General features: G+C 39.9%; 1 protein-coding gene across 1 annotated transcript in view; it reads right to left on the reverse strand.

Annotated features, from left to right (window-relative positions):
• Positions 1-3,280: 3,280 nt before the first annotated feature.
• UBE2QL1 (ubiquitin conjugating enzyme E2 QL1) overlaps positions 3,281-16,682 on the reverse strand; it is a 42,031-nt gene continuing 28,629 nt past the window's right edge. Inside the window, exon 2 of the mRNA XM_067569437.1 lies at positions 3,281-4,592. Coding sequence (XP_067425538.1) covers positions 4,461-4,592 — 132 coding nt within the window. The 3' untranslated portion in view covers positions 3,281-4,460. The remainder of the gene's footprint in view (positions 4,593-16,682) is intronic.

The following is a 16,682-nucleotide window of genomic DNA, read 5'->3' on the forward strand; positions in this document are numbered from 1 at the left end:
TCAAGATATGCCTGTGACCCAAAAAGTACCCAAATGCAAAATGGCCAAGGCCTTCCTGCTATGTAACAGTAAATCTCAGCTGGCCAGATCAACTTGATATACCTCACACACTGTTGTCATGATATTTATTTAAAAGATTTCTTTTAATATATGATTGGAAAATTAATAGCATGCAGCTTGTTAATATCACTATGAAATGTATGTAAATGGTGTATGTGAAATTATGGATACTCTCTGACAGTATGATTTAGAGACTGTAACATAGACAAAGGAAGCAAAACAGGTTTTTTTCCAGACAAAGGGGAAGGCAACCACCTCTTTGACTCAGTTGCAAACCAAGTCTGATGTGACCAGAAAGAAGGATATTGGGCTATTCACTTGCAACAGAGGTTGCAGGAAAATCATTTGCATTGTAAAATCACAGGAGACTGCAAAATCGGCTCTTGGTGGACACAGACAGCTGAGCCAAGCTAAGACCCCAGGAGGGCTTCTTGACTTCAAGAGCAAAGATAAGCTTTAGGGATATAAGGAACTGCTGAAAGACATTGGGGGTATCCAGCTCCTGAGGGAACAAAGAAACCAGCATTTTTTCGTGAGGGTTGGATCTTGGCTGGAACAGCCAGTCGTGCTGGATAATGCTCACAAGTTGGTGTGAGTAAGAAACTAGGTTAGGCAACGCTGTATCATGCTAGAATTTAGTTTTAGCTACTAGAAAGTGTGTTATTTTTGTTTTGTTTGTAACCCTTTCATATCTCTTTCATTGGTGCTTGAAATGACTTAAAGCTATCTTCTTTGTTAATGAACTTATTCTTGTTTATTAGAAACCATCTTGGTGCTGTGTATTAAGGTGGTGTGTACCACCCCAGCTGGGTGAACAAACTCTTGTGTACTGGCTCTTTGGAGGCAGCAAATTTGCTGTTACCTCTGTGAGTGTCCCCTAAGCGGGACTGGATACTGCAAAGGAGATGGTTTTGGGGAGACTCGGGACCAGAAGGATTGTTGGGGCCACCCTGCATGGAGTAACTGGGTGGACGAAATAGCTTTTAATCTTTGTGCTGTGAGCTGGCTGCTTGTGACAGGGCTCTGAGCCAAAGCTGCACAGCCTAAAGGCACCCAAGGTTACAGGGCAGGCAATGACAGAACCCCTCACTGGTCTGGGTGAACCCCCCAAAGCAACACAACACCATTCCTACTGTAAGTATCCCCTCTTTCTGTCTATCTTAATTACCTTCCTATTCCCTAGTGCTCTCCCTTTCCCTTCAGTCTTAAATGCTGTCCCTAAAGTTCCCCATTATTTCCCTTGCTGTGTCTTCTCCACTCTTTGGGCTGTTTCCCTACCGGGGCTGTTCCTCCTTTTGCAGTTTGGGAGGTATTTCACCCTGCTCTGCACCTTTCCTTTCTTTTCCCCAGCCTGCAATCTCCACTTCTGTATGTTGTCACCCGTCCCTTCCGCACTGCTGCTACCACTCAGCACTGCCCTCTCCAGCCCTCTCAAGCGATTGGCATTTTATGAAGCACCCCAGAGGCCTGGTCCACTACTTCTGCTGCTCTACAGCTCTGACTAATGTGGACATATTCCCATAACTAGAAAGTAGCTATGATTTTTAGCAGCAATACCCCTCGTTTTGCCAACTATTTACAATGACATTTTGAAGTGTATTTTTAAAAAAAATAAATAAATAGGCATGAGGAAGGTGTTACTAGATGATAACCCATCCTCTATACTGTTTTATTTCACAGAACCCTTTAATTAAGCACGAAATACATGACTCTGAGGAAGAATGGTCACCATTTATCATGTTTAAAATAATGAGCTGATAGGAAAAAAAAGGACAGAGAATAAATCACAGAGATAGTAACATTCCCCAGTGGATTTATCTCAGCATTATACATTGCTTTTAACAGAATTCTGATATGCTGTTTGAAGTAAGTGCTTTTAAGAAATAACCCATTAGCAGAAAAACCTCTCTCACTCCTTTTAGTGCTCAACGTTTTTTGCACTTAGGAACCACGGTGGAGGTTGCAAGTTATTTGATGCCTAAACAAAATATACTAACTTCTTTTTCGTCAACAGAAACAGACAAACAAACAAACAAAAAAGTTTACAAAAATAAATAATTAAAACAAATAGATGAATATAAGTTTTGTTAATCACTAAGGGCTACATTCTGCCCTTGGATGCATGTGTCTGACTCATCACTGAACAGAGGTGATACATAGGTCTGAAGGAGAAATTCTCATTTACGTATTTGTATTATGGTAGCACCTTGAGTCACAAATTAGGATCAGATAAAATTATGCCAGGGTCTGCTCAAAATGGAGTAAAATACAGTTCCTGTCCATAATTAGTGTCTAATTAAGTCAAGACATACCAAATGGGTGTAATAAACAGAAGGAACGAAGGAGGGAGGATGAGGGAAACCATAATAAAAACATGTTTTTTCTTAGGCTGGCTATGTGAACAACTAGATAGCTTTGAGTTGGTTAATTTTCCAAAATATAGATAGATAGATAATCAGAAGTTCCTACCGGCCATCTACTTAGACACTACCAATTGTCAGTTTCCTATAGGATGCTGGTGGAAGTGGGTTTTGCAGAGGGATTTGGAGGATAGGGCAATGGCTTTATGGAATAATTTGGGGAGGATGAGGAAGATGTGGGGGCATAGAAGATGTGGGGCAGAAGAAAGCACACAGATGCTTATGGGAGAAGTGGGCATGGAGGTTGGCAGAATTGGTGTGGTGTGGGTGGGTGTGTGTGTGTGTGAAGGGAACACAATTAAATTCTTTTGTAAAATGAGTCAGATAACTTTTAAGGTTCATTAATGCATTTTTGTATCTCCAATTAAAAGATGACAGGCAAACATGCTCTTGTAGGAGTACTGTGCTATACTGGCCCTACTACACTCTGATTTGTAGTTAATTTATTTATTCTTTTCTATTCTGAGCAGCTTTAAATCAGGCCAAACCCCCACAAAGCACCATAAATAGTTAGAATAAAAGATTTTTTCAGTGCTGTTAAAATGCAACCAGAGACTGTTCAGCCATTTTGATTAAAAGCAATGGCCTAATCTTGTGTTAGGCACGTAATGGAGAGATCTCTAAAAACACATTATAATTTTTTTACTGGATTGCATTTCACAATCAATAATGTCCTGCTTTCAATTGAAAATGTTGCCAGAGCAGGCATAATGTTTCAGTAAGATATCTAGTGTTTCAGAATAATATATCTATTAATTTGAAAACAAAAGTAGCCTAAAATGATTGAATTCTTGAGGCAATGAAACAGCATTGGTGATTTTATTCAGAATGTATCCAATACGATTTTCCATTTGGATTCCACATTTTTAAGTTCTTTCATTATATTATTATAAACATAATCTCCAGATTTCATGGAGTCTTAGAAAGTTTTTAAATTACTGAACAGAAGAGAAAAATTAAATCTTAATGATTAAATAACAGGACATTTATATACATCAGTGGGTTTTCTCAGATACTGGGCTCAAAGTACATACGTCTATTGAGTAAAAATAAAAACTCCAGCCATGCAAATCACCTTACAAACCAATTGTTTCACTTTCTTTGAAAATCTGACTTTTACTTTGTTACTGGCACATCATTTTAAAATGACTCAGATAAGTTTTAAGGTTGATTTTATGCTTTTTGGCTTGTGTACTGCCATTGAAAAGCTGACAGGCAAACATGCTGTTGTAGGAGTACTGCATTGTACTGGGCAGATAAATCTATTCTACCATCAGCTACTTTGAGCCCTGTAGCAGGTGCATCTGGTATCTGAAACATTACCTGATCTAATCACACTGGTTTATCTCTGAACAGCATACCACAATACCAGCATAGATAGCACAATTTGATTTCATTTAACAGTTTTTCAACACCAGAATCTTTCATTGTTATTATTCTGCTTTTATGAATTAAAGGTCATATATAGAGCACAAATGAGGTCTAAATTTAGTCACAGCAGACCACAGCTCCACATAAAGACACATCTTCAAGTTATGTTGACCTGCTAGGAAACAAAGATAAACAGCACAGCAAACATGTACCTGCAATGCACTGCTTCCCTATTAAATATTAACTGCTTCATTTACATTTAAATGAACTGAGCAGTAATGGATAGAATTTCCAGCACTGCTGTCTGATGCTGCTGTCATGGAAAGAAGCTGAAGACAATATGGCCTGTATGGGGCAAATGACATAATTGTAACATCCGCTCTAAAGTGACTTAAAGATGACCATTCACCAGTCTTGAAACATAATCCTAAGCAGCATTTGTTTTCTCTCCTTCTGTAAACAGATCAAATTACTTAAATGTCTCCTTGACATTCATGGTATCTAACAGAAGCTGAAGTAGAAAAGGATGGGTGGTGTACAGCACTGAGGAGATGGCATAGTACTTGGTTTTGTTGATTTGTTTAGCATCTGATGTACAGGCTGTAAGTATCAGCCATCAGAGACGGGAGGAGTGACCCACCCATATTTTTCATGGGTCTTCACCAAACTCTTAAATGTTGCTTCAGCTTCCTTACGACTGAAGGACTTTTTTGATTTGCCAGCTTTTCTGCAGATACGGCCCTGCACCAAACAAAGAGAAAACTTTCATTAAACATGTGAAAACACAGGTTCATTCCAATTTAAGTGTTTAACAAGTAAAAACAATAGGCATACACAAATGGTATGCCATAAAACACTGTGTCTATTAGTATTAGACCCTTATGTCCTCTGTCTGATCACAAATGCTTGAGCAGGTCTGACTGTCCACTCAGCAGAGAGCAATGATACTGAGCATTGTCAGAAGACAGGCAAACACACAAAAGCAGCCCTTTTTTACATAATATCTAATTGCTGCAAACAGGGAGGAAGGTCAGTAGCTTTCAGGGAATCTCCTACCACTATATAGGCAGATGTAAAAGCACATTTGCAAAGTGAGAGGGCTCAAGTTCTGCAGCTTTCCTCACCAATACTGATACTAATCTTCTCCTTTGCCCTTCCCAATTCCCTCCACCAACCTAGTCTGGTGCCTTCGAAGGCACGTCAGCCCCAGGGGTTGGGAAATGCTTTCTGAATGACTCAAGAGTGTGTAAAAGTTCAAAAAGTGCCATACATAATTATGATCTTGTACATGTATTCATTAATATCTACAATTGATCAAATTACAATTTACCCACAAATCAAGGAGTAGTTATGAATGATGTTCTTATTGTGGTTATTAATGCCCTCCTTTTCCTCTCCAAACAGGAAAATGTTATTTTTCATGGTTCATTAAATGCTGTTTCCAAGCTAAAAAGTAGCTTGCAATATGAATGTGTTTTTAAGTGTATCCTATATTATACTCAAATGCTACAAAGCCCACAATTCCTGGTTATCTACTGTTAATTTTTATTTAATCAGACCACCTCCATATAAATTCAGCTTTAATACCTGCAATTTACCCAATAAACAGCTCAAACCTGCATTTCTCTGGAATGCTGTGATCTACTACCACCTCTAGTAAGGAATTTATGCAAGGTAGTAAGTACCAGTCCTGTTCTGCATCTTATGGGATGTGCGGGAGACTGGAACCCCATTTCTGACTGATCCTCCCCAGTGAATGCCTGCCTGCCTTTCCTGCTTTGAGCCAAGGCCCCACGTATTCCACAGTGAGGTGGACCCAAATTCTGCTGCCATGACCCTTCATTCTGAGGAAATCTGGTGTGCTTGACTGGAAAGTCTGAGGCAGCTTCATTTAATTTTTTTTTCTTTTTTACAGTCACTACAGTAGCTCCTGTGCTATACATTTTGATTCTAACTGATTTTGTACTGTCCCACATTTTAAGTATTCAGTAAACCACTGATATTTGAAGTGATGAGTCAGAAGTGTATTGTAAAGTTGTTATAAGGGCCGTTGGAGAATTTGGAACCTGGAAGGTATAGGATACAATTTAGGACTGTTAGGATAAGCATATCCACTGGAAGTTTCTGCTAAAATGATCAGTAGTATAACAGTTAATGATGACATATAAATGTCATCTTTAGATTTCAGAGTTAACAACTTGTTAAGGTGAATGGGCAGTTGACAGCTCTTAGGGCTACTGTTTCAGGCTGTCTGCAGACTTAAGAAAACTACATTGGTTTACATTTTGCTCTTGCTTTCAAGGTTGTAGTCACAACTATGGGGGCTAAAGTGATACTTTTTATTTTGTTATCAAATTATAGATTCTGGAACTCAATTCAGCAGCAAATTCCACTGGTGCTGAATCATGGAACACAGGGTCCTAGGCACAGTTCCCCCAAACAGCAGCAGCAGTAAGGTGAAATTGACATGATTTCTGTGTTCTTCTGCCTAAAGGATTCTGAACAGAAGCAATACAAACTGAAACTATTCTGGTGAGTTTTCATGGTGCTGCAGTGTGTACAGTAGTGATGCTATGGCCAGTAGCACAGGCACTGGAGCTGTCTATCTGCAGTTTCGGGAAGACAATACTGCACTGCACTGGTTTGCACTTAGTTCACATTTGGAAAGTTATCTTTGCAGATGTAAGCAGGGTCTGAATGAGCTCTCTCTGCTGAGCTAGCTGAGGAGGGCAAAAGTCTTCAGGACCAGACTGTATTTGCATGAGCACACCCACCCTGCTTAGGTGCTCAGCATGGTGGGACTGCTTTGCCCAATGATCACTTTGGCCGGTGTTTGTTTACAAATCACTTTACTATTCAATGCAGGGTAATGAAATGTTGTTCTCTTTATAGTATGAGTAAAGGGCAGCAGAACTGTGCTTCGCCTGTCCTGACTGAGGGCCACCCTCATCTGAAGTGAACTTGATAAGCTGGGGGCGTTGATGCAGACGCTTGTGAAAGGTAGAGGGGGGTGGGAACAGGTGTCCCTGCTTGGAGATGTGGCACTGCCTAAGAGGCATGCTTTAACTGGCCCTCCCCACTGTTCAAAGATAGAATTAATTAAGGCTCTATTAGGAGTCTTTTGTTTTGTTAAGTGATTGCTAGTGCTGAAATCACTTGTTGTGGGGTAGTGGTTTCTGCTTTAGCAATGAAGTTCCCTCTAAGAGCTGAAAATCACTGAGAGCTGACAATCACTATGAGCTGCGTGGGACCAGTAGAAGTCACAATAGAGAAGCATGTGGCAACAACAGAAGAGGATGGTGTGCATCGGTGACAGCTGACACGATGGCCAGTAGAGCAGGAAGTGGCTGGCAGGACGGCCAGTGAGCGAAGTGCCCAGCAGAGTGGCTAGCACGGCGGCCTGTGGAACACTTGGACAGCAAAGTGAGCAAAGGGCCTTTTTTCCCGTCCCTCCTAATCAGCATGCGAGGTGAACTCTGCAGCTGCTCCTCTGAACTCTGGTCTGCCTTGACTAAGGACAACAACTGTGAGTGGAGTGCTGTGAGGGGAGGGGCACATTAAAGGAATTTCTGGTTGCTGGACTTAAGAAATTGAAACAAATGGAAACTGCCCAATGTACAGGTTTGGGGTGGGTGTTTTGTTAATGGATTTATGCTTGTGAATCCTTCTTTGTGGCATTTTCCCATGTTAATGCCAGGTTAATTTTCTCCTTTTATTAGAAGTTTCTTTTCTACACTAAATCTCTGTGCTTGCGAGTGGGGAAGTATTGTCGCTAGAGGCATGCAAGGGGTGGTGTGTAATTGTCCCAGGTTACTGGGTGGGGGCTCAGCCGGTCTTGTGTTGTACTGTCGAAAAGGAACTCGTAGATATTGAACCCGTCTCTTGTTGCTGCCGACTCCGACTGGCAGAAGGGCTACACAACCATACATGCTAGTATCTTACATATTTTAAATGTAGACTTAGATTTTTCAGTGGTAAATAGAACTTGCTCTGGAAAGCCTTCAACTCACCGGAGGCAAGTTGATTTTCCATAAATAGCTATGGGAGGGTTCTAGAAAGGGGGATGTGGCTGTGAGGGGTCTTATATGGCTAGGGGACATGAACACTTCACCTGTGCATGGGGTCAGATTTTCAAAAGTATTTAGGCACTTAAGCAGACAGGATCCTAGTTGTGATTTCTATAAGCACCCAGGAAGGCTGATCACCTAACTCCCATTAAAAGTCAATGGGAGATAGGCACTTCTGTAAATCCCACTAGGCACCTATGCATCTTTCCGTGCCTAAATATCATTGTAAATCTGGCTGCAACTCCTATGCAGCAGGGAGTGTAATGGCTAGTAAAAAGGAGATTAGTGCTTAGAATTTTTATAAATATATGGTTTTAGGATTTTATAGAACATTTCTTTTATTTTATAACTTTCACTTATCTGTTATTCAGAGCAGTTAATTACATATTCTAGTCAGACTATCCCACTCCAAGAAAAATTTCCAGACGTACCAGGAACCAAAAAATTAACACCACTATAGAACATAGGCATGGTAATACTGTCAAAAGAAACCCCAAAGAAAAGGATTAAATGCCACACAAGATGTCAACAGTTCACATGGCAGGAGTCAAAGCTGGGAAATTAGTCTGTCAAAGGCAGAGGAGAACAAGACTTTTTTTTTTTTTTTGCCTATCATTAACTTTGATGTGGAGGGCATAATAAACCCAAACTTGTTCAGGTTGGTGGAAGAAATCAGAGGTAAAATAAGATTTCAAGACCCTACTAAAGCACAGGAACTGTATTTCCCTTTGAAATCAAATCTATGGGCCTGATTCTCACCTTTATCAGCAGTTTTACACCACTGAAATTTCATTGATTTCATTATGTTACTTTAGATTTGCACTAGTGTAAAGAAGATCAGAATTGGACCTTACATATTTGTAAATCCAAATGTTCAGTTTAATATCCAATAGAGTACTCCATCTGAATGGAGTTTTCACAACTTTTATTGTCATCACAACTTTGTTGTAATGAAAATAAACTATGTTCATATAATAGCAAAGGGCCTGATCTTGCCTTACAGACATACAGCTAGATCTCTCTCTCTCTCTGTGCACTGAAAGGAAGGGGTGGAGGGAAGAACTGAGCCAAGGCTGCAACAGGATTCCCCAACTTGACTTGGTAGTATTATCTTTTCTCTCTCCCTCCTCTGTGCACTGGGGAGTCCTTTAAAGGGACAAAGACATTTATCGGCAGGTCTGGGGCCACCTGAAACATAGAATTACCACCAAGAAATGGGAGCTCACCTGTCACTGACCCAGTGGAATATGCAAGATTTATGATTGGGCCCAATGGTACTTCTCCACAGTGAAAGAGGAAGAACCCTGCCCCTGAATAGACAACTGGGGAGAAAACTCAATGAGGAGAATCTCACAGGGATTTCCCTCCTATTTGCCCTCACCTATGGATTTTCCCACAGGAAAGGGAAATCATTTATTGCCGTAAGAGTTTCAGAATGTACCTCAGGTTAAAAGGGAGGTCCTCTTCCTCTTTCCCTCACCCCTTCACCCCAAAGGCTTCTTGCTAAAACAGCATAAGCACTTAACTCCAAGAAAGGATTCATGATTGAGAATCCCAAGCAGAGGGTGGTGCCTCCCTGCAGCCTGGATTTAGGGTCCTATCTCCAAGAGAGAGGTGTGGCTTAGCACATGTGTTGGCTTGGCACCCCCATTGGCTATGTCAGGCAGGGAGCTGCCTAGAATGCTGACTCATGAATCCCATTCTAATGTCTAAGATGCCTGTCTCCCACCACTCATTGTATAGGGAACCTGAATGCTTAACTCAGCTTTTGTGAATCCCTGTGATTTTGAAGGTGCCTGAAAGTTAGGCATAGCAATGCGTAGTGTCACCACACCTAAATTCCTTTGTGCATCTGGTGCATAGTGGTTTTTTACTAACTTTTAAGATTTTTGTGGGTATATTTGTTAGTTTGGTTGGGTGGAGTTTTTTGGGAGGGGAGTGTCGGTGGGAGAGGGGGAGAGATGGTTAAGTGGGACGACAGTGGTATATCAGAATGAATATCAAATGCTAAGGAGGCAATTTGTAGCATATAATAATTTGGAAAACGCTACTCCTAAAATATACGCAAAATTATGTTCTGATGGGCCAAGCTGTATATGCAGGTACATTACATAATCCGGGCAGGTTTTAATCATTGTTAGCTGACAGGATGCTGAACCCAGTTTGTCCCACCCTCCACTGACCAGTATGCCACAGTCTGCTAACTTGATTATTGACAATTGTGTTCAAACACGATCATACTTTGCAATGAAAACATGCTCTAAAAGTGGTACACAAGTAGCCGAGGGAAACAATGCATGTCTCAGGTTTTCTGGTGTACCTGATGATCTCTACTCCAGCTGCCACACTGGCCCACTGGGGCTATTGACAGTGGGGACTATTTAAACAGCTCGCAGACTATTCCACTTGTGCTGAGGTTCAGGATTAAGGGAATGAAAAAGTGGCTTAAAACCATCTTTGCACATCTTTCCTGCCGGAGTTATGCTGTACTTGCTTCAGCTACAGCTAAGAACATGAGCCAGCATATCCAAATCAAGGATATCTTTTTTTTATAAAAAATAAAAAACATGAATATCTTGAAATCCATGCCTTCTGTGCTTCATGACAAAAGTCAGGTGTTATCCATTAATAATGCTCTGAATGATTCAGTCCTCCATGAATAACTCATGACTAAAATACTCAAGAGATATTTTCCAGAGGAAACTATCAGCATGGTAAATTGTCCCAGTGATAGCCTGGTAACATCACTAAACAACAGGACACTTTTCCTGCTGATTCAACATAGTTTTCCTTTCATAATCTGAAATTTGAAAAATAAATGGAGCAACACCCAGCCCTGACCTTTCTTGAATGTAACAACAGATTTAGTGTAACATTCTAAATTGGATTTCTATTTTTGTGACTCATGTACACCATTAATTTTATGATAGATGAAAATCTAGAAATTCAACTTCTTGCGTCTTCACTAGGTCAGAATTAAATATGGGCATCAAATGTCTGACAGGACACTTTTAAATGCATGTTTGACAAGACATCCAAATAATAGATTGTTAACAGTTTATCATATATAATAATTATAGAATAATTTTGCACATTTGGTATGGGTATGGATTAAATTATTTGTGAAATCAGCAGGCTACACTGACATTAGACAGCAATATAGCTGCAAATTTATTCCACTGTACAGTAACACTATTCTTAAGAATGCTAATTTGTATTGGATATATCCAGTAAGTAAAGATTTATTTAGATTATTAAACTACCACTTTATCATAATTGTTTGACAGTCTGTCTTGAAAGCCTTTGTTAGGTAGAACAAATATCATCTGATAAGCAGTTACTCTTGTGCAACAGTGCTACACTTATAAGTAACCAAGTAATATGACCTATTCTTCTACACTTTACTGAAAATCTGATATAGGTCACAATTTTTTATTCCCATATTTTGCTCCTGCTCTGTTAACCCTATGATGCTCAGTTGACAGGTAGAAAAATGGAAATTGGCAGTGGAGAACTAATGTTCTTTGGGAGTAGGAAGGATTGAAGGGTTTAGTGTTATAATACCTAATATTTATTGGTAAGTCTGCATTTCTTGTTGACTTTTAACAATAAATAGTCATTTGAACTGAAAATTGCCATTTCTAATTACATGCAATTGATAACACTGAATAAGAAATTCAGTTTGGAATTAAAATCAAGAATATAAAATCAAAATGGAAAAAATAACCCCTTCCCTCCTGTTGAGGAAAAATAAAGTCACACTGCTACATTTTAGAGTTGGATCGGGTGCAGCTTTAATTGTGACACACACACAATCACATAACTATAGCTATGGGGAATACTATAGCCATAGGGAAAACCCAGGTGGCTATAAGGAAGTCAAGCAGCATGTCTGGATGCTGGGCAAATATACTTCCCCTGGTTACCAGATACAAAAGACTTATATAGGGGTTGCTTAGGTTCATTTACATGTTGATCGTATAGTGGAATTTGATTAACAGTTCAGGAAAGATAATTATATGTACAATGGGGTACACCAGATGTTTTCACAGGAAAGACCAAAGAGCCACTTGATTATACAATGTGTTTCAGGTACCCTGGCTATCACCCGAAGATGGGTGGCTACACAATACATGTTAAAATGCTAATCTGTATGGAGTAACTTCCTATGGGGCCAGGAAGACAGGGGGGCATGTACTGATACTTCTCAGAACAGGAGATGTCGGTTTACAGACATCAAAAGGGCTAGAGTTCACAAAAGGAGTTTGCATTTAAATGGTGGTCCTGAGACATCCTGCGGGATTTAGCATCTTTATCTCAGTCTTAGTTTGGAGCATCCTGTCAGTGATTTAACAAGAGGGCTTCCATCACAGTTCAGGCTACCCAGTTTCAGGCCAGGCCCTCTATAATCAATTCTATGATTAATTCTTGATTCCACACTCCCAAGACTACACCCCAGAAACTCTTTTAAATTGTGTTTTAATAGTCATAGACCAGAGGGTCTCAAATTGTGATTGGTTGACCACTGGTGGTCCACACGGCACCTGCTGGTGGACTGCAAAGAACAAGCTGATCACGTCTGTCAGCTCCTTTTCCTTATTTCCAGCTGCTAAATTGCACTAAAAGACAACTAAAAAGACCTAACATTAATTTTCAATGTCAGCCATTTCTGTGGTTTCCAGAGCGACGGTATAGCATAGCAAATAGGGAGATTGTCTTATTATCCACCTCCCTTCTAATTCATAGTATCATAGAATATTAGAGTTGGAAGGGACCTCAGGAGGTCATCTAGTCCAACCCCCTGCTCAAAGCAGGACTAACTTCAGCTATATCATCCCAGCCAGGGCTTTGTCAAGCCTCAGCTTAAAAACCTCTAAAGATGGAGATTCCACCACCTCTCTAGGTAACCCATTCCAGTGCTTCACCACCCTCCTAGTGAAAAACTTTTTCCTAATGTCCAACCTAGACCTCCCCCTGTAACTTGAGACTGTTGCTCCTTGTTCTGTCATCTGCCACCACCGAGAACAGCCTAGCCCCATCCTCCCTGGAACCCCCTTTCAGGTAGTTAAAGGCCGCTATCAAATCCCCCCTCATTCTTCTCTTTTGCAGACTAAATAAGCCCAGTTCCCTCAGCCTCTCCTCATAAATCCTGTGCTCCAGCCCCCTAATTCATGCTCACATGGACAATCTCTGTATTAAAATGTAATCTATGGTATGAAAAAGATTGGGACCCTCCATCATAGACAAAGACACACAAATCAGGCAATAAATTGTGCTTCTGAACCAACTTCCACTGAAATCATTGTGAGTTTTGCTGTTTACTTCCATGATCGTTGAACTAGGCCAAGCTTATTATATTATAATTATTGGTTATTTGTATTGTGACAGCACCTAAAGATACCAATTGTAGAGAAGGGCCCCACTATGCACCTCAACTGGAGGCTATAGTTGTACTCATAAGTGCGAGTGCATGCATGTGTGAATATGTTTTGCATATGCAAATCAGCCTTTTTTTTTTTTTTTTTTTTAAGTATGGGACAAAATATCCTTTTCCAAATTGTGTGGTTTTATCTGTGACCTCTGAAGTTACTTGAGAATAATGTTAATATTTAATTTTTAATTTTGCATATTCAGATTGTGCCAATAGGTGAAAAAATGCAGATGCAGATGCATGATGTTTCACTTAATTCAATTTTATCACAATGTCCAAAATATTAAAATAAACTGATCAGGGCAGAAAAACAAACTAGTCAGGACAGTAAACTGAAAGAAAGGAGAATAAAATGGAGAGTTATTTGAAAAACATAAGAACAGGTTCTCTCTTTCTAGAAAGATATCACAATATAATACAGAAATGTTTCCTGATCAGTTTTACTTTTAAAATGACATTAAATTCATATAATTAAATCCATAGAAATTAGAGATAGAAAAGCTCTATTAAATCATCTTTCTTCCTCTCCTATCAATGTAGAATTTTTCCCTATACAGTATATTTCCAGTGCTTACTTTAAAATGACTCAAATAATAGTGCTTTTGTTACAATTGCTGTGGTATAGCTGAGAATTTTAAAGTTTACCTTTTAAAATTTTACTGTTAACACATACATTTGTGTAAATAAATTTTCCCAGAAAATATTCATTTTCAGTTTGAGAGATACACAACATCTTTTCAAATGCTCATGAGTACCGAAATCTACTGTCCTCTTCTTTGAAGAAACACTACTCAGATTGGTTTAGTGGAAATACAACACATTCTGAATGATTAATTCAGCTGAGGCAACATTCTGGGTTTGTTTGGTTTTTTTATTAATTATTTGCTCCTTTTTTTCCTAAAAGAAACGTGCATAGGAAATGTATTTGTACTTAGAGAAACATGAGAAAAAGGAAGAATGTGAAGTCTATCAGAAAATGAGTCCAACAGCTTCCACTTAAACTCCCATAGGAACTGAACTAGTTGGACATCTGCTTATTTTAAAAATCTCATCAACTGAAAGTTTTTGAAAGGTAACACAAACTGATACACTTTGTCCACTCTTTAATTTCCAGAGATGCAGCTATTACCATTTAGAAATCAGAGGTGTCTAAAAATGGAGTTTTCTGAGAGAACATATGCCATCCTTTCTCTACAGCAACTACTTTTAGCTTTAAAATAGTGAGGAAAAAGCCCTTACTATAATGGGAACAGAATCATTCTATCTAAAATTATATTGATGTTATAGCTGATGTAATTAGTACGGTTTTGATTCCATCATGGACAAGGTCTTTCTTACCTTAGAAAGAATGTCAGTATATTAAGCTATATGACAAACTACCATGCTGAATGAAATTAACTGGAAAAAAATAAGCATACTCATATTTAAAAACAAGCTATACAATATGCAAAACAAAAAACTTTAATATCAAAGAAATAAATTCTGAAATTCCTTTTGATACTATATGAAATGTTTTCAACTTGATTTGATAGACATGTCTCAAGGGAATATATATATATATAATCTCAAGAGAATATATATTATAAGAAGGGCCGATAGCACCAACTATTATTAAGGTTGCCCCAAACTTTCCACTTGCTTATAACTTTGCAAAAATATTGTTTTCCCCATGTTAAAAAATTCTTGAGATCTTTTCTTTGAAATGGTCTAGCATCACCATGCACATGAAATTTGTTTGAGGAGGGGCATAGCCTTAGGAGCAGAGATGTTCCTTTTGCTACATCTGTGAAAATCCACCCACACTATTGTGACACGCTGTACCCTATGTACACCCTTATGGTGTGATTTATAGATCATTCATGTACACCCTTGTAGTGTAATTGTGTATTGTCTAATGCAAAATATGTCATGTAAGGTGTTTTTGGAATGCTCATGATGTACTGAACATAATTGTTATGGTAGTATGTTTCCTGCAATGTCATACACATATACAGATATGAAACTCTGATATGCAACATTCCCAAATGTGTGTCTGACATGGCTTGAATAAATTCAGACAAACACAAAGCTGAAGGTTCATGCCTCGCAGAGGCATGCATGAACAATGAATTGGCCTGAGCACCTGATAAGGCAACACTCATTTGACTCAGGTTAAGGAAATCATGTCCATTGCCAGACATGGCCAATCACCTGACCCCAGGGGGTGTCAAGGAAACTTGTTAAAAGCAGAGGCATCTTTGTCTCTGGAGCTCTCCCTTGGAATCCATTTGAAATGCAACATCAAGGACACTGACAGACTGCTACCAGGGGGACCTGGCTGCAAGAGTCATTTCAGCCAGCCTGTGGGAAGCTAACATCAAGGACTGAAAGGCTACTGAAGTGTTGAATTTAGTTTAGGATGTGATTTATTCTTTTATTTAATTGTGATCAAATCCTTGATTCATATTAATCTGTCTTATAATCACTTAAAATCTTGCTGTAATCAATAAACTTATTTGTTTGTTTTATCTAAAGCAGTGCATATGGATTGAGTGTGTGTATAGATTTCACTTGGAGTGATAGAGCTGGTGCATATCAATTTCTTTGATAAATTGATGGACAAACTTAATGAGCTTACAGGGTGCAGTGTACGGCACTGAACCCTGTAAGATGGCAGTTCCTGAAGGTGCATCTGGGACTGAGGGTGTTTGCTGGGGGTCAATCCCATGAGTGGCTGCCCAGAAGTGCTCCTTCACTGGGCCAGGAAAACAGGTTACTTACCAGTAACTGTTGTTCTTCGAGATGTGTTGCTCATATCCATTCCAATGTAGGTGTGTGCGCGCCCAGTGCACAGATTCCCGGAACCTTTTTCCCTAGCAAGCCCCGCAGGGCCAGCTCAGGCGCCCCCTGGAGTGCCGCGCTCATGTCGCGGTATAAAGGGCGCTGCTGGCTCCGCGGGTCCCCAGTCCCTTCTTTCTGCCAACTCTGACAGTGGGGACGGGGGGTGGGTTTGGAATGGATATGAGCAACACATCTCGAAGAACAACAGTTACTGGTAAGTAACCTTGTTTTCTATCTTCGAGTGATTGCTCATATGCATTCCAATGTAGGTGATTAAGTAACCATACCTTGGAGGAGGGTAGGAGTTATTGGTGACCTGCTCTTGACAGCACGGCTCTGCCGAACCCCGCATCTTCCCTCGCCTGTTCCACGATGGCGTAGTGCGACGTGAACGTATGGACTGACGACCAGGTCGCTGCTCTGCAGATGTCCTGCAGGGGAACCCACTCCAGAAAGGCTGCGGAAGAGGCCTGGGCCCTAGTGGAGTGTGCTCTTACCGCACCTGGGAGGGGT

This window comes from Emydura macquarii, unplaced genomic scaffold (genome assembly GCF_026122565.2).
Source record: "Emydura macquarii macquarii isolate MOO-44397 ecotype Brisbane River unplaced genomic scaffold, CSIRO-AGI_Emac_v2 contig_320, whole genome shotgun sequence".
Lineage (NCBI taxonomy): Eukaryota > Metazoa > Chordata > Testudines > Chelidae > Emydura > Emydura macquarii.